A 22382-nucleotide genomic window follows, 5' to 3' on the forward strand; every position below is an offset into this window, starting at 1 on the left:
GATCCATATTTTTCCAGAAATGATGAATCTAGTTTAATTTAATTAGCATATTCAATAATCAGTTTGATCATGGCAAGACACCACATCCATCTTTGATCCGTTCCAATGGTCTTTGTTGATCATTTCCTTTCCATCTTTACCTTGCTCTCATCTTGTGTCTTTCACATCCTGTTTCTTGCATTTGGAATCCTGTCATTCTCATGTGTGCCAATATATCTCTGCTTCCTCCTTTTCAAAGTCTTCAAAGTAGCTTTCTGAGGAAGTTTTTCAGAAGAGCTATCAGTCATCACCTCTGTCTCAGTTCTGCACTTTGTTGTTGTTTGTTTCTAGGAAGAATTGCCTTTGTACAATATTGTAAAAAAAAAAAATGAAGTAGGGCAAAGTATCTAAGTATGCTCTGAGCCCACTGCTTGCAATTAACAGACTGTTAAATTTGTATACCAGTGTCACGTCACAGTGTTACAAGAGGAGTGATACCAGGGCTGTCCCCCAGGCAGTAGGTGTGGGGGGGAAGAGGCTTCACAGACCGCGGGGGATGGGGCCGAGGCAAGGCCGCCCTGTCTCCACAGGGCTCCCTCCCTCACCCTCACTCCAGGTACTGTCCGGTCCTGGGTCCTAGCGACCGTCGCTCTGCATTGTGGTTTTAGCACCCAGGCTGTTTGAGACGTTGTTTTACACTAGCAGTTCTCTACAACCAGTATCCTGTATTCTGTCCTAAAAAAAACAATAATAATAAGATAATCCAAAAGATGGATAGCCAAAAGATGGTAGCCAGTCAAAAAACCTTTAAACCCTGACTCATGAAGAGACTAGGATGCATTGCAAAAACTATGGAGATGTTGCACTAATATAAACTTAATGGCATAAAGCAGAGCCAAGCATAAACTACTAAAGATGATGTTGGTAAGGCAAATGTTACTACCTTGAAAAGAATTTTTAAAAGCTATAGTTTTAAACGGAAAACTTCTGAAGTTGTAGAATTTGTGAGTTTGAGATGTTTAAGGTGTATATGTTTATGATATTAATGATGTACTGAAGTTAGTTTGTTAGTGACTGTTGGAATGGATGGGTCCAGTGTGTCTTTCCACAGTGATCTTTGGTGGATGTCAGGAAACTTCAGAATGTAATTGGTTTGAATTCTGTGCTCTTAATGAGTTTTAGTCAGCATTTTGTTTTCAGCGTCATTCCACCTCTCTTCTTTATCCAGTACCTAAATTAAGATATTGATGGAAAAAGAGAACTGTGACAATTAGTGTAAAAAAAAGGCTACTGACAGCAGTTTTGATCCTAGAAAGATATTTTCCCAAAATTTTATTAATTGCACAGCTCTTTAGACAGAGGTCTATTGCATATGCCCTTAATGCTACTAATAATTGACCTTTGACTTATGGTATTTTCAATTGCCATTAATTTTTTTAAAAGAGTCTTGGCTTTAGCCAGATTAAGTTTGTCCTGGCTTTCTTTCAGATGGATACCATTGGGTGAAATTGAATAGCAATGAGAAAATAGTAGCAGAAGTGAGAAATTCTTGATATGCCATCTGGAACCCAGAAAATAACTGTAAGCACAGAGTTGAGAGCTAATTCTGAAGCAACCAAATAAAGTAGTTTTGTTTGATATGCTAATTGAATGATCAGTACTAGGTCAGCTAAAGACAAGACCACTAGAGCAGAAACAAAAAGTTTACATTTACAGTGAAAGAGCTAGATGCTGATCAGCAAGCACATGATATTCTTTTCTAGCAGGGAGTTAACAAGGTTATTTGCAGAGTACATGATCATCAGAACCTCTAAGAGTGTGAGGCACTCAAAAGTGTGTGTTGTGTCTGTCCATATGCATGACTGGATTGTTAAACACTGGGGTCCATTTCTGTAACTCCTGATTTTCAGGAATAAAATGGTTACGGTGTAGACCATTTAGATATTTATGCACAGGACAGACACAACAATGAGAGGCCATCTTCATGTCTCATCCTTCTTAAAATCCTCTGTTGCAATAGGCATCTTCACACTGACTCTTTATGCAACCTGGGAAAGAAGAATGACTCCCATTAACACAGCCGATATTCCTGTCCATGGGGTCATTAGGGCAGGTAATAGGGTTGTAGATAACACAGGACAAGTTGGCTGACTTATAAGTGATGGGAAAGTGTGAATAAACCAGACAACTGTTTGTTATGCTTTGCTTATAGATTTATCATAGGCCCCTTAAGGGTGGGGTCATGCAGAAACTAGTGGAACACAAGTTGCAATTTTAAAACTTATAACTATTTGTGTTATCTCCCACTGCACTACAAGGTATCTAGGGCATAGAGACTTTTTAGATTGTTTATAATAATAATAATTATCCATGTCTGTCCTGTCATAACTAAGATTTACAAAGAAAGTAATTTGATACTTCCAAATTGAAAAGTGTTTCTTTTTCTTAATTCATCCTGTGATACTGTGGTTTTTCTTTGATTTTTGAAGAAACATTTATTGTAATTCTTCCAACAATTCTCTGCTATTTTGACAAGAAATTTTTTTCAAATTAGGTCATATTTGTCACAAACTGCTGGTTATGAAAATAATGTAGCAACCATTATTCATTTTGTTAGCAATATCATTTTGCTACAAAGGCAAAACTAAATTTTCACCCCATTTGTATCATTATTGCATTCAGTGATATTTTTGCTTATTGTCCTCTTGCATTGATTATTTTGAACAGTTATTTTTGGCACTGTATCATTATGGAAAAAGAATAGAGCCTGAATTCTTTACTTTTTCCAGGATTAGCCCAATTGTCACTAGGGAGACCACTTGTGGAATGAAGAAATCAGATTTGGCCAAAAATGATGATCTACTATTTCTAAGCAGCTTGAATAATGTTATTTATTTGCTCTTGTTTAAAGATACAGTTTAATCTCAAATTAATATTACTGTAATATAATTATATTATATATTACTGTAATATAATTTAATATACTTGTTCTGTTTCATTTTTTCTCATTTGTTTCATAAACATTTTGAGAAGCCTGAAAGAAGAGGGCTGTATCTCAGAGTATAAATAGTTTGTTGAGGACACAACATACATTATTTTTTGTCTGTCGGACAAACAATTTTGTATCTAATTGTTCTCACTTCTGCTTATTCTGACATGATTTTGAGTATTGTCTGGTATGTATAATCCCAAGACAATTTCAGATGAAATCAATAAAAATTTTTTTCTTGGAAGGAAATTGCTCAGTTTTTTAAATCAATCCTTTCTCAAGCAGAGTTAGTACTGTTCTTGATAATGTATTTGTTCATTTCAAGATGTTTAGCTATTAATTCTTTTGAGATTAATCAACCAATTAACATCAATGACATCTTGTCTGGATCTGTGGCCCACATGGCTAGCAAACAACTGTTTACTCACTTAGGATGAACTTTTGACATGTTTTACAAATATTTGACCAATTCTGTGACTTTTTCAGATGCTTTAAAATTGGCTGTGAGGCTGTCCTGTTTAAAAATAAACGAAAACAAAACAAAAAATCCTTCTTCTTTCTCCAAATGAACTGCTGTTTTGACTTCATTCCAGTTTCTTTGTTGTTGTTGTTGTTGTTGTTAAAGTGTCTGGAAGAAATTGTGGGCAAACAATTGCAGACCTATTCTGTTTCAAATGAGATGTCTACTTTAGAGAGGAAATTTCAATCTGGCAATAACACAATTCTTAGTGTAGTGAAGGTCCTATAGTAGGCTATAGAAATTGGTTTGAATGTTGTTCTTATGATGTTAAACCTATTAGATGTAACAAATCATCATTCCTTCAGAAGAAAATATAAAAACATATATCTCATGAATACTAGAGTAAGCAAACAGATGTGGAGATTGTATAAGAGACATTGATTTAACTATATACCTTTTTGTGTCCTGGAAATCAGACCTTTGATCAAAGGTTTTCTGTCCCAGAAATTCTTGCATTATTTTTTATGGTTAGATAAGGATGGTAGATACAACAGTGAATGGCTCAGTTTTCAAGGTCTGACATGGTTTTTGTTTTTAAAAGTAAATCATGATTTTGATACGTAATCTCATTTTCTGACTGGATGACTAATTCCAATTTATGGGAGTTTAGTATTATCAAGTGGAGTCTACTATATCCTTATATCCTTTATCCACCGTTCCTCTTTAAATTATCAGTTGAGCGTACCCTATCTTGAAACTCTCCTTTTAAAGTTGTTAGTATTTTAGTGCCTTATTTTTTACCAGTAGCATGGACAGCTTGCTTTATGTAATTATAGATTGTTTAGATCCCAGATTATAAAGAATGCAGCTCTTTTGTCCTGAAAGTCTTCCTGAAGGCCTGAAACATGTTTTTCTAAGACTTTATTCAGGCTCCCAATAGAATTCCTGAGCTGGTATAATATCTTATTGATTTTTTTTCTTGAAGCATGTTACGTAACAGTCCAAGCATATCCTATCTTACAAGCCCTTAATGCTCATGAATGACATTTCTTTTTTTTTGCAGTTGTTTTTACCAGCTCAGGTGGATAAAGTATTACTGTCATTCTAGTCTAACGGTCTAGTGTGAGAAATTCCACCTTAAGGTAAAACTGTATCTATGGGCATATTAATGTTTTAATAAATGTTCAGGGCCAGAAGGCATCAGCTCTCCTTAAAAATAACATAATAATTTAAATTTAAATTTAAAAATAACATAATAATTTAAACATCATACCTTGTACACAGACACAGAGAAATTAAAGGGTCACAAATTTACACAGCTTAGAAGAAATTACCAAAAAATCTGGCTACAGTCAATCAGAGATTCAATTATAAATCATCTTCCTTCTTCGGATTATTCCAGCTCCACTGTATGTTTCAACAGCTAGCACAAACAGGACTTTTTGTGATGATGCCAGAAAAATATACACCACTTCCTGTGACGTGCCAACTGTAGCTAGAAAGGTGCGAGGTTGTATCAGCATACCCATGGGCCCCACATACCCACTGGGAAATGTTCTGCGATGGAAAATATACACTCAGAAATAAAATGGTATTACTGCAAGGGAAGCGAGAAAAATGTGTATAGTTAAATGGTTCAGTACCCTTCTTTGGACTGTCCCTTACAACCTAGTTGCATAAAAGAAGCCTGGTTTTTTCTTGGCAACTCCTACTTGATTTGAAGCATATAGATTATAAGGCTATTGGAAAGTAAAATTTGTGAACATCATATGTGAGTGAATGTCCTTTACATCCCAAGTTTTTCTCCATTATATAAAATCATAGACCATGGTTCTGAAACATAATTGGTTTTCATTTTCTGTATTTCCACCCAGACAGGTGAACTTCCTTTTCTTTAATACCCATCAATATATGTCTATATGTGCACTGAGGATAAGATAGGGGAAAGTTTTTCTATAAACGGGTCAATTACAGGTTTGCAATAACTTCTATGTCCCTACTGCCTTCTCCTGAACATGTATTCGATATTGTTTCTTAATAGCTTGATTTCAGCTCACAGGATAAGCAAGATTCTACTTCCATAGTTAAGTGCCATACAGCACCGATTACTCAAGTATTTAAAAAAAATATATACTTTGAGAAAACAAGTTCTGGAAGATGTGAAACGCTACGGGGGGGTGGTGGTGGTGGTGGTGTGTGTCAGAAGCCATCCGAGACAGCATTTGCCTGTGCACATCAAACAGAGAGTTGCGTGAGATTTTTCTATGTGTTCCAATGTCGGGGGACTCATAGAAGACCTGGATATTTCTGTATGTTTTTTATTACCCTGTATCTGTTTCCCAAATAAATTCTCACTGAAATTTCAAATAGCTAGACTCATAGTCTAATTTCATAGTAAGGATGTATTGTCTTTCACTGTCATGGCAGACAAGTTATTAGGAATCTGTTAAAGGAATTCACCTCTGTGCTATCAGACACTTGCTCTGTAACTATTCAAATTCAGTGCTGGCAATTTGGGCTTCTTAAAGAATATGTGGAGCCACAGCAAATTCCAAGACCCAGGGTAATAGACAAGTGAATAACAACAGAGTCATCTGAAATAGCTTCAATAGGAGTTGAAAGCCTAAAAAAATTTCCAGCTTGAGGGCTTAGTTACTAAGATTTAGTAAAGCTATTCAGTGAGCCATCAATTTGCTTTTCTTTAGCTTTTAACTGGTCAAGGTAGGTAATCACATATAGTGGTTGGTGGTCATACAAGTTACCTCTGGGTGAAATGTACTCCTTTTTGTTCCCTTGCTCAGCAAAGCATTAGAAGTTTTATACAGTATATGATATATCATATATCTTTATAGTCTGCTTAATGCAAACCTCCTAGCTGAATAAACAATTTTATAGAGTAATTCTGTAAAATTAGGACATGCTATTTTGAATAGAACAAAGGAGAAGAGGGAAGAGAAATTGCAATTTATTTTGTTTGGATATTTTATCCCTCCATTCTGGTAAAATGTCTGATTTTTTACTTTGTCTTTCCTCCTTTTCATAGTCCATTTCTGACCTGGAGAGACATACAGCATATTATTGTCAGGACTTCACATACAGGACATCTGAATGCTAACGACTGGAAAACCAATGCAGCTGGTTATAAGGGTGAGAGCTTCCTTTCTTCTTTGTCATCAGAGGCAACATAATTTTTGACATTTTTTAAAAGGAAATAATCTCAAGTAGTTTGGTTGACCCTGTGTTGTGCATAGCTTTGAGTCTTGCCATTAACAAAAGGGGCCTATCTTCTCTTTTATAAAGAAATGTTCTAAAAATGGCTAAACCCAAAAATGCAGCTACAAAAGGCATTGGCCAGATCCTGGTAGTCCCTTTTGGTCCTAATTTGTGCAGTGCTTGCAGAAAACTAAGTAAATCAGGTGTTTTAAAATTTATCCTTGTATAGCTAGTATACTCCTAAAATAGCCTAGAGTTGGAGTTGTAGCAGTTACTGGGTTCAGACCACATTCTCATTTAGAATTGCTGATAATTTTGATTAAAAAATGACAAAACAGTATACTCAAATTTCAGAATTATATCAATCACCCTACATTTTTCAATATTTAAGATTTAGGACAAAAACAAATGTTGAGTTATCAAGATTTTTAATGGGACAGAAATCATACTCTTCAATCAGCTCTAATGTAGGTTTCTAAAATTTTGTAGTGTCTTATATTTTTGCATTAAAATTACCTCTTTAGGCTGTATATTCTATAATGTGAGCAGAAGTACACAATTGTGCCACTAAATAAGACATATATTTTCAAGATGGGTTAAAACTGGACCTTGAATCCATACAATGCTGTATTTCAACATGGCTTGGCTTCTGATTCCCATTCACTAAACTCTTAACTGCTTTCAGTCTGGATTGCATCTAAAAAAAAACCCCAGAATGTCTTATTTCTGATTCTCCTTTCATGAGAGAACTTCTTTTAAGATGAGCATGTGTCTTGAGATTTGAACTATTTTGTGCTAGGATCTATTGAGACCAGAATATAATATATAAGAACCATCAAATCTTTACACTAGTTTCATTTTAAAACTGAAGCCTAGTGTTAATCTATTCTAGATCAAGGCACTGCTACCATAGAGCATCTTTAATATATCATTCTGACCTATGACATTGCTGCTGCAACTGAATAGAAACCAAACAAAACAGCTTTCATTTCTGGATCCAAACCAGACCCTAACTACAAAGGATACATTTAGAAATGGGTATTTGACTCCAACCCCTTCACCATGTGAAGGTTTTGACCTGGGTTTGTCCCATTTACAACAAGCACACAACCACATGCAAAAACACATACAGTGAGAAATAATATCTTAATTATGATAACATTACAGTTTTTGTTATTGTGAAACATAACCCAGTATTTCAAAAGTTTTGGCAAGAAATCATGACTGCATTATCATTTTGTTGGAGCTATCTGAAATTCAAACAATAGTTTTCAAGTAGCATAAAACAGAGTTGGTTGTTTTTTCCCTAACTCACTTTCAAAATTCTATCTTTTTGTGGTTTTCCACTTGTTTCCTGGGAGAGGCAAACAGTCTATGATTCACTTCACAGCAGCTGTCACTCATTAGCAAAAGAGAAGTCACACTAACACACTATCATTAACAGCATTGGCAGCAGGACATGGACTGTTACACCACTAGCTAGCTTAATCTGAATCCTTGGAGCTACACATTTTTCTATTTGTTGATATATATAGAAGAAAAGGGGTGAAAAAGGGTTTTCCTCCACTTGTGCAAAATCATGAACACAGATAAGATCAACTGGGGGACTGGGAGTCAGGAAATACAACTTGACCTGGCAGAACTCCACTGTAGACTCCATGGTGGAATTGAAAAAGAGGAAGACAAACTAAGTGCCTCAACCTCTATGGAGCTCAGGAATCAACTTTAACTCAAATAAAAGCACTAGTTTTAACTAAATTATCTCGGCAAGTTAGGCTGAGCAAATGCTTCCAATAAAAATCCAGCTTTCTTTAAACCTCTGTTGGTTTTAGAAGAAGAAAAAGCAAAAGATTTAGATTAAATCACAACATTCAAAACTGGACTCAATTGGTGTTTGCACACCACTGCTGGCAAGACCGAACCAGTATGTTACTATTGCACGTGGCAATATTTAGGATAATATTTGACTATTATCCTTCACTGTTGCCAAGACTAACAATTAAAGAATGCTTTTTAATAGATGAATTACTCTGATTAATCTGAGTACCTTAAGGAAATGTATCATAATTTTGTCGATGACAAGATCCATATTTCTTCCAAGGCATAGTCTTAACAAAGTAAGGGTGAGGAAGCTTTTTTTTTTTTTTTTTTTTTTAATTAACTAAAACAAAGAGAGTCACGAGAAACAATCTGCCTTTCTTCCATGCATGCTGGGGAAGAAAGAAAAAAAATTAGGAGAAAAGGAGAGACAGACTTGCTCCTTTAGAAATGAGAACTGAAAGGGTAAAAACAACAAAAACTTGGAAGAACCTCTCACTCAACAAAGGGTCAGCAAAAGCTGGTAGTTGAAAGTGGGTCAGCATGCCTTTTCAGTGGGATGTTTTTCCAGGCTGCATGGCAACATTGTCCCTCAATATAGTCCTTTGCAGTCTTTCTCTGTTGCAGAACACACAGAAGGAGCTCACAGATGTCATTATTGATTGCAAGTTCTCCATATTTCTGTCTAACATTAGTAAGATTGTTTCATGAAAAGCACTTGAGCCAGCCAGTGATTTGCTAAAGCAATGTCAGTTATTTGTTTCATTTTCTGGCAAGTAAACAGTATTCATTAAATGTATGTCAACAGAATGAAGAAAGGAAGGGGCAAGATTTTTTTATTGTTTTTGTTTTGTTTTGTTTTGTTTTGTTTTGTTTTGTTGTCAGCCAGCAGGTATCTATACACAGGAATTTATTACTTGATATTCTCAAAAAGAAAGATTGAGTACTCAGAGTATTTTTTTGTCTACTCAGTTGTAAATATAATTTGTCACTAGATAAAGAGATCAATTTGGCTCAATTTGGCTTCAAAATCAGAGGGTTTTTAAATAATTAAGCAGCTGATTAACCAGTTATTTAGAAAAATACTAGAGAATATCTCTTTTTGTGAAGATACCAAAATTGTCAAACTGTTTCTGCTATGGCAGATTGGTATGCAAAGGCTCATTGTTATGTCAATTATTTGGTCAACAATAGAGCTTCCCACTGCATTCATAAAAAGGGGACACTGCATTAATGCTGATTTGTTTCTAGGTTGAAAGAAATGAAACACTGCAGTTTTAAGAAAAATGATCAAATAATCTGAAAAATTCTTTATATGTAACTGAAGCTCTATATACTCTCAAAGAAAATTCTCTGGGTAAACAGACCATTCAGAGTGAGGGAATACTATTAATTTGCAGGGAGATTTTAGAGAACATCCTTCAGTCTTCTTGGCTCTAAAGTGTAGATAATAACACCTCAGTACAGTGAAAAAAAATACCACTGAAAGATAAATGAAAATCAAAACTCTAGCCACTTTTTTCCATTTCAAGACATTTCTAGACCTGGTGGAGGTAGTCTTCCTACAGAAATTGAGAGCAATCTCATTTGCCAGGGAATAATAACAGACTAGCAGAGCTAAATACCATCCATTTAGATTAGCCAAAGTATCACAGTTGGCTACTTCAGGAGAGAGAAGTGGCCTTTGAATATAATTTTTTAATTATATTTTTAATTATAGTGTTATAGTGTTTAATAAAACTGGTGATTCTTGCAAACAGAGCATTACCAATTCTGGGACTGATGAAGAGACAAGACTATCTATGATCCTATGATTGGTCAGATTTAAATTGCTGTAAGGTGACCAGTAACCAGGCACAAATTCAGAGAGCAGTGAGAAAATCTGCACAACAGCATGTACATTTCAGAGAAAAAAAAAAAGCTATCCATAAGCACCATGCTGCATATTTTAAATAATGATATGAAATTATATTTTGAAAACATTGTTAGAAGCTGGTATAAGACTCCTGAAAATGGCAAACACTCAAGAACTGATATATCAACCAAAGCTGTACATATATCAAAAGACCTTCCAATCTTACAGATTCTAGCTGGTATTTGCATATGGTGATAAGAGCCAATATCAAGTTCTACCCACCCCTACAGCCCATACACATGGTGCACAGAGCATGTAGAACATGGGCTTTGAGTTTGGCTGTCATTTTTGGGTTGTTTGGCTAGCTAACACCAAACACATGAAATTGCATTGATTTTACTTTGTAAGAGTGGAACAGACTGTATCCTATGCAAATTAGACTAATGATTTTTTGTGATTGAAAAATGAAGCTGATTGATATTTTCAGGAAGACAACTTTGCTGTCAGTAAGTATCTTCTAGGTTCCACTTGTTGAGGAACATCGGCAAATTAAATCTCATGTGACTTGTTTCTCTCACTTTCTGGGGGCTTTGTTGGATCAAGGCAATGTCTCCTCACCAGGAATACCCCTAGGGCCATGTCCTCTGGCCACTCGCTCCTCTCAGCAGGCCCATAGCTTCATTGCCAAGCCATGACACAGCTATTTCTGCAGCTTTACACCGTCCAGGGAATCCTTTTAAGCTAGATTTTGCTTCCAAACATATTAGTCTTTGAAAAAGGCTCCAACTCGGGTGACCAAGATGGTGAAAGGCCTCGAGGGCAAGACTTATGAGGATCGGCTGAGGTCACTTGGTTTGTTCAGCTTAGAGAAGAGAAGGCTGAGGGGTGACCTCATCGCAGTCTACAACTTCCTCAAGGGGGGCAGCAGAGGGGGAGGTGCTGATCACCTCTTTCTGGTGACCAGCAATAGGACACAAGGAAACAGAATGAAGCTGCATCAGGGGAAGTTCAGATTGGACCTTAGGAAAAGGTTCTTCACTGAGAGGGTGGTCAGTCACTGGAACAGGCTCCCCAGGGAAGTGGTCACGGCACAAAGCCTGTCCGAGTTCAAGGAGTGTCTGGATGATGCTCTTAGTCATATGGTTTAGTTTTAGGTAGTCCTGGGAGGAGCAGGGAGTTGGACTGGATGATCCTTATGGGTCCCTTCCAACTTGAGATATTGTATGATTCTATGATTCTATGATCTAGAGTCCTATCTGCCAGGCATTAAGCCACAGGATTTTAATATTGTGGGAATTACATTTATCAAGAAACAAGTATGTAACATGCCATTTCCAAATGTGAGGCACACAAACCAGAATCTTGAGTAGGCAACTGAGAGTAAGAGTCTGGAAAAGCAACTACATTTTTGGAAAGACAATCCAACTATATCTTACACATACATGACAAAGTCTTCAACCTATGTGGATTTAAAGTCTGAGAGATATGTTGGCACTCATTCGCATAACTAGGCATTAGTCTTATATTAGGTGGACTGGTTAGATTCATGTGAACACTTTTCACCTTGTAGCCCCTGCTTGGTAGTTGTTGGAACACAGGGTAGCATTCAGTTTAGCACCAGGAAAGCAGGCAAGCAAACCAGCTAAAATTATTAATTTTAATTAATAATTAATTAGCTAGTCTAACAGTGAGCAGAAGTGCCACCACATCTCTCCCCAACATTGACAGAGTATGTGTGATAGGAAATAGCACTCAGAATCATCACCAATCCATGATCAGCACAATAGACAAAGAATTTTAAAAGATAGTGCCTCTGCTCAATAACTTACAGATTTGATGTCCGTCTGTCCTAAAGATATGCACAATTACTATACTCTGCAGATCCTAGTATTCCAGGCATTGCCAAGAGCATTGACAACATTAACAGTACACAGATCATGGGAATAATAACCTTTGACATTACTTTCTTTTAACAAGCCCAACTCAGACCTTTAGCAAAAGTCTGCAAAAGACTGGGTGGAAGGGAAATGGAGGAACAGTCTCTTCCCCTGTGGACACATAACCTCAGAGTCTACCACTTAATATGAAATGTAGATTTCCATTTTGCAATATTAAGAAAGAAAAACCAGGAACACTGAATTAAAAAGTGAATGATAAACCAATACAATTCTCCAAAGCAGAATGCTTTACTTATAGACAATGAAGCCCACATTTCTCATTTACATCCATGACAAACTACGTAAACATCTTATGCAGGGGGGTAGTTCTGTCTTTTTAAAAAAAACAACAAACACCTCCCTTTGGGAAGACCAAAGCTCTTTGTTGCCATTGCATTGTTATATTTCATTTTCAGTGATTACAAAACTGGCAATTGTTTTATTATCAGAGAGTGTCTACTTTAGTGGGACTGGGATTTAGGCCAGTTAGGCATTTAGAGAATCTTGGTAGGATCTAGAGCATCAAGGAGCCTATGCTCCCTGTTTAATAAATGGGAAAGATAAGTGCCCCCATAGAGAACAATTCAGATCAGTTAGATGCCTGAAGTTGTGTATAACTGTATCGCTATTTCCTTCTGGAAAAAACAGCTCATGCAAATCAATGGAAGTGTTGCTATTAACTCAGTGGATGCAGAAATTCATCCACAAGATCTGTTAACAGTGTTAATGTTACTGGTCCAACTATCTGTAAACTTGGCTGATTGTTTAATTTCCTTTTGCCTCAGGTTACTGATCTGTATGTACTGTACAGAACTACCAGGATAGTGTGAAGTCTATTGACTTAATTAATATTTTCTGTGCTTTGGGATGAGGCTGGTATAATTTCAATTCTAAAAATTTGCAAATTATTAAATAATTTGCAAAACACTTCATTACAACTGTATGCACATTTATATATAACCTTTCTCTGCCAAAATCCTGCTGCTGCCCTATACTCAGTCAGGAATTAGAGTGTAAATATTCCTCTGAAGCACCAACACCTCTGAACAAACACAGTCATTGTACAAGACAGAAGTTCTGCACCATGTGTCTGATACATCTGACAGCACAGAAATGGTATCTTTGTGTCTCCTAACAATCTGTCAGCATTTCCATTTACAGTTCCTTTAACTCATCTGTCATCTGTTCTGAGATGAAGCCTAGCATATAGGCTCTCACCAAAAGGTGTTTTTATTATTTGATGGGATGAAATGACAAGTACATTTGGCTGCTTTTAAATCATTGAGGAATCCTAAATGTATCTCCAAGGGTAAACTTGCCTCTAATAAAGGAAATGTTTCCTTTTTTTTTTTAAAAGTATTCCATGATGAAGTCAGAAAATGGCTTGTTTTGATTAGAGAAAATTTGCAAGCTGTCATTTTTTGCAATGGATCTTTGTGCTTTTTGGGAAAATGCAACATAAAATGACTATCATGGAATTTCAAAATTATAGTTTCCATTACTGTAGATGAACCTTAGTCAACTTTATTTCAGCAAACATTGTTTCCCCTTTTAAATGCACATAATCCTTAGATTTATTCCATTCACATAAGTTGCCTCATTTTAAGCAATATAAATAAATGTTTTTGTTATAAAATTGTTATATCTATAGTAGAGGCTATATGATTTACAGCCAAATCCTGCTGCAGAAACCTGTCTTATCAATCATCAGCTAGTAGTAGTCAGGTTTTCTGTTTTTATAGCAACCCTGCTCCTTCAGAGGCAGAGAGGTAAACTAGTCTTCCTGGTCACTCTGCTGAAGTGCACTGGTACTTTCTGTGACACTGAAGAAAATATCCCCATATGCAGGGCACAGCAGAATATCGTGTGCTCTGAAGACTACTATGGTTTACTCATACCTAAACAAGCTCTGAAAAGTAAATCAGATATTGATTCAGATCTTGCTGCAGGAAGTGAAGAACTTGGCATGGCCATACTGGATACACACAGGTTCTCAGTGCTGACCACTGACAGTGGGGTGGCTGAATCCCATTGACCTGTGCCTTGAGGCTGCTAACACTTGTGAGAGAGGAAGGTATTTGGGTGGTACTTGCTGTCACTATTAGTAGAGTCTGACTCTGAAGACCCAAAACTGTCTTTTGCTTTTAGTCCTTTTAGTCAACCAATGTCTACCTGCTTAATATACGTTTTAAATACCTGAAGTAGATAATTACTGACAGGATGTGAATGCAGTAGTGATCTTGAATTTAATTTATGTTTTAAGGTGATGGTTTTTAGGGGTTAAGTGGATGCAAAGGCTCAAAAAGAAGGTGATATAGTGTCAGAACTGCATATAGAAACTATTCACAAAGCTACACTGTCTGCTGGAAGTTTAGCTTCTACTAGCTGTCCCACCAGTGGTTCTGGAAGATCTATATTTTATTTTATCAATGAATAAGGGCTTTCAGTCAGACAGAAAACTATAAAATACAGAGGGTTGATTTTTTTGTCAAATATATTGTCAGGTAAATCCACGGTTAGTATATTACTAGAGAAATTATTTGTACTGATACAAGAATCAGTAATTGACATAAACACAATTGGAAGCTTAATAAAGGCTATTTTTAAGTATTCCGTTTGCACTTTTCTAGTTATAGAAACCCCTTGATTTCTCATTGTGCACCTTTGTAACAGCCACTTTTATAACAAATTTATTGCATAACTTTCTGTCCTATAAATCCTTCTCTGGTGTGATGGTAAGATTAATAAAATAATTTTAATAGCCTGGATTAATTATTAATAATTTTTAATAACCTGGATTGAGGGGAATTATGTGGGGAGAAAGGACTGAGTTTGTTGTTGAAAAATTGAAAAATTTTGGGTTTGGTTCTGTATAAAATATGAAAATGCAAATATTGTACTTAATTTAAAAAGCATGAGGGAGTTGGTTTTACAACCAAGAGCAAAAAAGAACATTCTTGCACAGCTGTGTTATTGGCTTGTAAAGCAGTTATGCATTTCAGAAATCACATCCTGTTATCATAGATTACTGGTCACAGGTTGGCACAAAACAGGGTAATTTGCGGTTAAGGATATGGCTGAAATGAGATGAATTCTCATTCAAGAACAATGTTCTCTCAGTTAAGACATGGCGAAACAAAATGAAAATAGTTTAAGCAGTGTGTCATTGTATCATTTCTCCTTTTTTTTGTTCCTTAATTTTCTTCAAACAACTGGCTTTCCTATTTGTAATTAGAAGTATTTTGATATACTAAGCAAATGACAGAACCTTAAAGTAATATACAATTAGAGTTCTATATTTGCAAATAAACTATCAAATGTGAAATAAATATTGGTGCAGGTTGGGTTGAAGTAGTTACAGAATGAGAGTAACTGGAGAGTCTTAAGAATTTTTCATTTTAATATATTTGAAATCCTTCAACTAAAATTGAAACAAATATTGACTATGGTCCTATGAAATACTGAAATTCCTTTTGATAAGGAAAAGGAAGTAAATAAAAGAGTAGAAAGGGGAAGCTTTACACTACTGTTAAAACAGATATTTTGGACTCTCTGTTGTCAAGTACACAGTTACCAGCACAGTACCTGGCATCAAATGACTACATATATGCATTTCCTAATCAGGTGTAAAAAAATGGTCCTGTTTGCTCTGACTATAGTGCTAGATATACTTGCACATGATCACCTCTCCTTGGTGAGTGTGTGCACTAGTACAGTTGTGGAAACAAGCTCAGACTCACTTAAGTGCTTTGGTGCAGATGACTATGTAACCATTCAAAACTTGCCAGAAAAAATCTTTCTTTCTCTATACACATACACATGCACACAGACACACAACTGAATTACAGAATAGAATAACAGAAAACAAATCCAAAAAACCCAAAGAAAAATTTTGTAGTCCCATGTCTTCCTGTCTTGCTAAACAATATTTAAGAGAACCAAAGCATAAGGAGCATTTCAGACTCTTATTTTGTATTTCTCATTCTGGATGAGACTGTAGCAAGATCCTAAGGTAGCGTAAATTGACAAGTCATAATAACTTACATTTCAAACAGCTGAGTCTAGTTTAGCACAGCTGCATATTCCTGGTTTGAAAAACTAAAGGTATTGTAGTTAGTCTTGCCTACTGGTTCAGTATTTGATATCTGTTATCAGTTATCACAGATACCAGGAAATATTTGTATTTCCAATGCTGCTTTTATGGTATAGAAAATTAAAGGCCCAAAAATATAGTGGAGAGAAAATATCCTGCAGTGCTTTTTGTCAAATGAACAGAATATCAAGGGAAGCTTAGCATCTAAACTATTGATGAGACATCTTGATGACAGGAAATGAAAACTGCAGCATAACAAATTTAGCTGCACTGAGGCGCTGGAAATGCTGTGTTTTCAGTGTTTGGGAACAGTTTTCCTGGAGTCTGCATGATTTTAATTGAATCATAGAATCATAGAATCGTTTAGGTTGGACCTTTAAGATCATCATTTTGTGTTGTGATTTATCAATACCAGAAATTCATATTTCTCTTAGTCAAATGGATTATATATTCTGTCTTTAGATTTGGGGCTTTACATCCTCTTTATATATAAATAAGGAAGCTATTGAATTTTCAATAGCAGTTTGAGACAAAAACAAAGGGATTATGAAAAAGCTGGGGAAGTCTATCCAGCAGCTGAGCAGTCCTTGATTTCATGCTGAGCTAATAGAGGTACTGCTCTAGGTATAAATAAATGGACTTTAGCCCCTAGAAATGTTATTTTCTTTAATGATAGGAAGAGTAAAGAGATCAGCAAATATTTGATATTTACTTTGTGTTCCAGAAGGCAAGTTTTTCTCTGAAAGTTTTACTGCATCTGTAAAACTGTGTATTCATGTGATTTTGCAGAAATAGGAATGGGTCAGTTTGCATTGCTGCGTGAGTGGAGGAAGGATTCAAGGATTGTTCTGCCCATGGACACCTTCAGCACCAGGAGATCAAAGTTTGCAGCTCTTGAGCTCAACGAGAGCAAAAGACTGTCCCTTAACAATCAATTTATGTTATACCAAACTCACATTCCCCTTCCATCTCTGAAAGGCAAATATCTTCTTACAGGACAGCGCTACACCCCCTCAGAAGCAGACAGAATGATTATTAACTAAAATTTTAAATATCAGAGCAATGGATGCAGTGTAAGAATAGATGAATGACTGCACAGATAAATATGCTTTGATCAGATGTTGTTTTTGCAAGATGATGTTTATGACCAGGGAGTTTTCCATCATGAGGACCCTCTTCACAGTATGAACATTTTTCTCCATTTAAGCCTTCCTTGCCCTTCTTCTGCCTGCCCTCACCCACGTGTAAAAATCGAAAATCTCTATTTGTCCATTTGTTTGTGGAATACATTAAAGAGAATTCAGAAGTCTGAAGGAGGGTTGAATTTCATTATCTTCATATACACTAGACCTTTTGTTTCACTTCCGAAAAAAAATACCTGCCTTATTTGACAGAGGTGCTGTGTTTAGTTCTCTCCAAATGAATGTTTCCATGCTATGTGCACTTGAGTTTGGGGCTGAAGGGGAAGGAGACGGAAAGAGAACAATTTCATTACACAGTCATTAAGCCTTGAAGGAATTTCCTTTAAAGAACCGTCTTCAGTTGGCAGTTTCAGACAGCATTAGATATTACCATATTTGGAAAATGGAATCCTTAAGTACCAATTATTTTTATACTTTGAACTGTTATTTGTTTGACAAGGTTGGTTTTTTTTTTTGGATGGAGTCCTCTATGTTTTTACAAATATAGCAGCGACAAAAGGAGGGCCAGGGAGAATCTCCCTCCTTTGTTGGATGCAGAAGGTAACCTTGCCACAAAGGATGAGGAGAAGGCTGAGGTACTTAATGCCTTCTTTGCCTCAGTCTTTAATAGTCAGACTGCTCATCCTCGGGGTACTCAGGCCCCTGAGCTGGGAGATGGAGATAGGATGCAGAATGAAGCCCCAATAATCGAAGAGGTAGCAGTTAGTGACCTGCTCCTCCACCTGGATGCGCACAAGTCCATGGGCCCAGATGGGATCCACCCGAGGATACTGAGGGAGCTGGCAGAGGAGCTGGCCAAGCCACTTTCCATCATCTCTCTGCAGTCCTGGTCAACCGGGGAGGTCCCAGATGACTGGAAGTTAGCTAATGTGACGCCCCTCTACAAGAAGGGTCGGAAGGAGGATCCGGGGAACTACAGGCCTGTCAGCCTGACCTCAGTGCTGGGGAAGGTCATGGAGCAGATCATCTTGAGTGCCATTACGCGGCACATGCGAGACAACCAGGGGATCAGGCTCAGCCAGCATGGGTTCATGAAAGGGAGGTCCTGTTTCACTAACCTGGTCTCCTTCTATGACAAGGTGACCCTCTTAGTGGATGAGGGGAAGGCTGTGGATGTTGTCCACCTGGACTTTAGTAAGGCCTTTGACACTGTCTCCCACAGCATTCTCCTGGAGAAGCTGGCTGCTCACGGCTTGGATGGGTGCACTCTGCGCTGGGTTAAAAACTGGCTGGATGGCCGAGCCCAGAGAGTGGTGGTGAATGGAGTCAAATCCAGTTGGCGGCCCGTCACGAGTGGTGTTCCCCAGGGCTCAGTATTGGGGCCAGTTCTGTTCAATATCTTTATCTATGATCTGGATGAGGGGATCGAGTGCACCCTCAGGAAGTTTGCAGACGACACCAAGTTGGGTGGAAGTGTTGATCTGTTTGAGGGTAGGAAGGCCCTACAGAGGGACCTGGACAGGCTGGATCGATGGGCCAAGGCCAACTGTATGAGGTTCAACAAGGCTAAGTGCCGGGTCCTGCCCTTGGGTCACAACAACCCCATGCAACGCTACAGGCTTGGGGAGGAGTGGCTGGAGAGCTGCCTGGCGGAAAAGGACGTGGGGGTGTTGGTTGACAGCTGCCTGAACATGAGCCAGCAGTGTGCTCAGGTGGCCAAGAGGGCCAATGGCATCCTGGCCTGTATCAAGAATAGTGTGGCCAGCAGGACCAGGGAGGTGATAGTGCCCCTGTACTCGGCACTGGTGAGGCCGCACCTCGAGTACTGTGTTCAGTTTTGGGCCCCTCACTGCAAGAAGGACATCGAGGTGCTGGAGTGTGTCCAAAGAAGGGCAATGAAGCTGGTGAAGGGTCTAGAGACCAAGTCTTATGAGGATCGGCTGAGGGAGCTGGGGTTGTTTAGTTTGGAGAAGAGGAGGCTGAGGGGAGACCTTATTGCTCTCTACAACTCCCTGAAAGGAGGCTGTAGCGAGGTGGGGGTCGGTCTCTTCTCCCTAGTAACAAGCAATAGGACTAGGGGAGACCTTATTGCTCTCTACAACTACCTGAAAGGAGGTTGTAGCAAGGTGGGGGTCGGTCTCTTCTCCCTAGTTACAAGTGACAGTACGAGAGGAAACGGCCTCAAGCTGCACCAGGGGAAGTTTAGTCTGGATATTAGAAAAAACTTCTTCACTGAAAGGGTAGTCAGGCACTGGAACAGGCTGCCCAGGGAAGTGGTTGAGTCTCCATCCCTGGAGGTATTTAAAGAACGGGTAGACGTGGTGCTCGAGGACATGGTTTAGTGGTGGACTTGTCAGTGCTAGGTTAACGGTTGGACTCGATGATCTTAAGGGTCTTTTCCATCCTTAACGATTCTATGATTCTATGATTTTCTGAATTCTGGTTTTGCAATGAACAGAGGTTACTTTCATAAAACTCTCTGCAAGGTGCAGTTGGAAAGACTTACACCATGCCTTGTCATATTAAGTATTAAAATAACATTTATGTTCTTCTGAGGGTTTTCTGGTAACACTGTCTGTGGTAGCAAGATAAACTGATTTATTAATACAGTGTTATTTGTGATCTAATCTCCACCCTCCAGAAGCTTTTTTCTTTCACCTCCTCCCCTCAGGATTTTACCAAGGGCACAGATTTTCACAATAAAACCACATGGTGAGCAACTCTTTCTAATTTATCAAAATTCATTTTCAAGCTTCGGTTTTGATTGGCACAGCAACCAAAACCACATAGCTGATTTGAAAATAAGTAAGTGAAACTTTGAGTCTGTTTTGTAAGGCTGTTTATTACTAATCCCTTTACAAACTAGATGTTGTTACTGAACTTGACCTTTAAACAGAAATTCAAAGCAGTTATCTTTTTACCCTTTGTGAGCTGCTGGAATGCTTGAGACAGTTACATCGAGTACTCAGAATTATCAAGAAGTTAAATATTATGGGACTGGAGCAAATCTGTTGAAAATACCTCATCTTGTTTGGGAGTTTTACATTTGAAAGTTCAATCCTTCTTTCACATGCATCTAAGGAAAGATGACACTTTAAAGCCTTCTGCGTCTTTGAGTAAAAGGCATTCAGGCATGAAGTTAAATTACTAGGCATTACATTTCTTGCAAGGGGACAGCTGTTGTCTCTCCACAGCATGGCAGGCAGGTAGAGGTAAGGTTGGACGATCCAGGAATGAGTGTTAACAGGATGCTATCTTCCAGGCATGAATGCTCAGTACCACTGCATGCTGGTGAAGGGTCTGGAGAACAAGTCCTATGAGGAGCAGCTGAAGGAACTGGGGTTGTTTAGCCTAGAGAAGAGGAGGCCGAGGGGAGACCTTATCGCTCTCTACAACTACCTGAAAGGAGGTTGCAGCAACGTGGGTGTCGGTCTCTTCTCCCAAGTAGCAAGTGATAGGAGAAGAAGAAATGGTCTCAAGTTGCGCCAGGGGAGGTTTAGATTGGATATCAGGAAAAACTTCTTCACTGAAAGGGTAGTCAGGCACTGGAACAGGCTGCCCAGGGAAGTGGTTGAGACCCATCCCTGGAGGTATTTAAAAGACATGTAGATGTGGTGCTTAGGGACATGGTTTAGTGGTGGACTTGGCAGTGCTAGGTTAACGGTTGGACTTGATGATCTTAAGGGTCTTTTCCAACCTAAATGATTCTATGATTCTATTACTCTATTCTATGTGTGACGCATGCAGTAGGTAATATCAGAGGTCAGCAGCCACGTTACAGCTCTCTCCAGCAATCACTTCACTGACATGCATCTGCAGAAGCGCAAAGGAGGTAGAGAAAGGAGCCTTTCAGACACATGTTGTGCATGAAAAGCAGATTACCTTTAAAGCCCTGGACTTCAAATACCATAACTTTTTACCCTCTTAATGCAGACAACTTTCGGGAGATGTTCAGTCTAGCTGGCTGGCTGGCTAGTGGGGAATGTGCTGCATATAGAATCATAGAATCATAGAAGAGGTCAGGCTGACAGGCCTGTAGTTCCCCGGATCCTCCTTCCGACCCTTCTTGTAGAAGGGCGTCATATTTGCTAACTTCCAGTCATCTGGGACCTCCCCGGTTGACCAGGACTGCTGGCAAACAATGGAAAGTGGCTTGGCCAGCTCCTCTGCCAGCTCCCTCAGTATCCTCGGCTGGATCCCGTCTGGCCCCATGGACTTGTGGGCATCCAGGTGGAGGAGCAGGTCAGTGACTGCCACCTCTTCGACAACCGGGGCTTCATTCTGCATCCTATCTCCATCTCCCAGTTCAGGGGCCTGAGTACCCCGAGGATGAGCAGTCTGACTATTAAAGACTGAGGCAAAGAAGGCATTAAGTACCTCAGCCTTCTCCTCATCCTTTGTGGCAATGTTTCCCTCTGCATCCAACAAAGGAGGGAGATTCTCCCTGGCCCTCCTTTTGTCACTAACATATTTATAAAAACTTTTTTTGTTGTCTTTAACGGTGGTGGCCAGTTTAAGTTCTAGCTGGGCCTTCGCCTTTCTAGTCTTCTCCCTGCATATCCTCACAACATCCTTGTAGTCCTCCTGAGTCACCTGCCCCTTCTTCCAAAGGTGGTAGGCTCTCCTTTTTTTCCTGAGTTCTAGCCAAAGCTCTCTGTTCAGCCAGGCCGGTCTTCTCCCCCGCCTGCTCGTCTTTTGGCACATGGGGACAGCCTGCTCCTGCGCCTTTGAGACTTCCTTCTTGAATAACATCCAGCCTTCCTGGACTCCTTTGCCCTTCAGGACTGCTTCCCAAGGGACTCTGTTAATCAGACTCCTGAACAGCCCAAAGTCCGCCCTTCTAAAGTTCAGGGTAGCGGTTTTGCTGACCCCCTTCCTTACCTCTCCAAGAATCAA

The 22382-nt window shown here is 38.5% G+C and overlaps 1 protein-coding gene across 1 annotated transcript in view; it reads left to right on the forward strand.

The window, feature by feature from the left end:
* Positions 1-22382, forward strand: part of LOC309601488 (proprotein convertase subtilisin/kexin type 5-like) — a gene marked incomplete at both ends in the record, with an annotated part of 236784 nt that overhangs the window by 179040 nt on the left and 35362 nt on the right. The window contains one exon of the mRNA XM_082334513.1: positions 6472-6575. Coding sequence (XP_082190639.1) covers positions 6472-6575 — 104 coding nt within the window. The remainder of the gene's footprint in view (positions 1-6471; positions 6576-22382) is intronic.

The sequence above is a fragment of the Platalea leucorodia genome (assembly GCF_965183815.1).
Source record: "Platalea leucorodia genome assembly, chromosome: W".
Taxonomy (NCBI): domain Eukaryota; kingdom Metazoa; phylum Chordata; class Aves; order Pelecaniformes; family Threskiornithidae; genus Platalea; species Platalea leucorodia.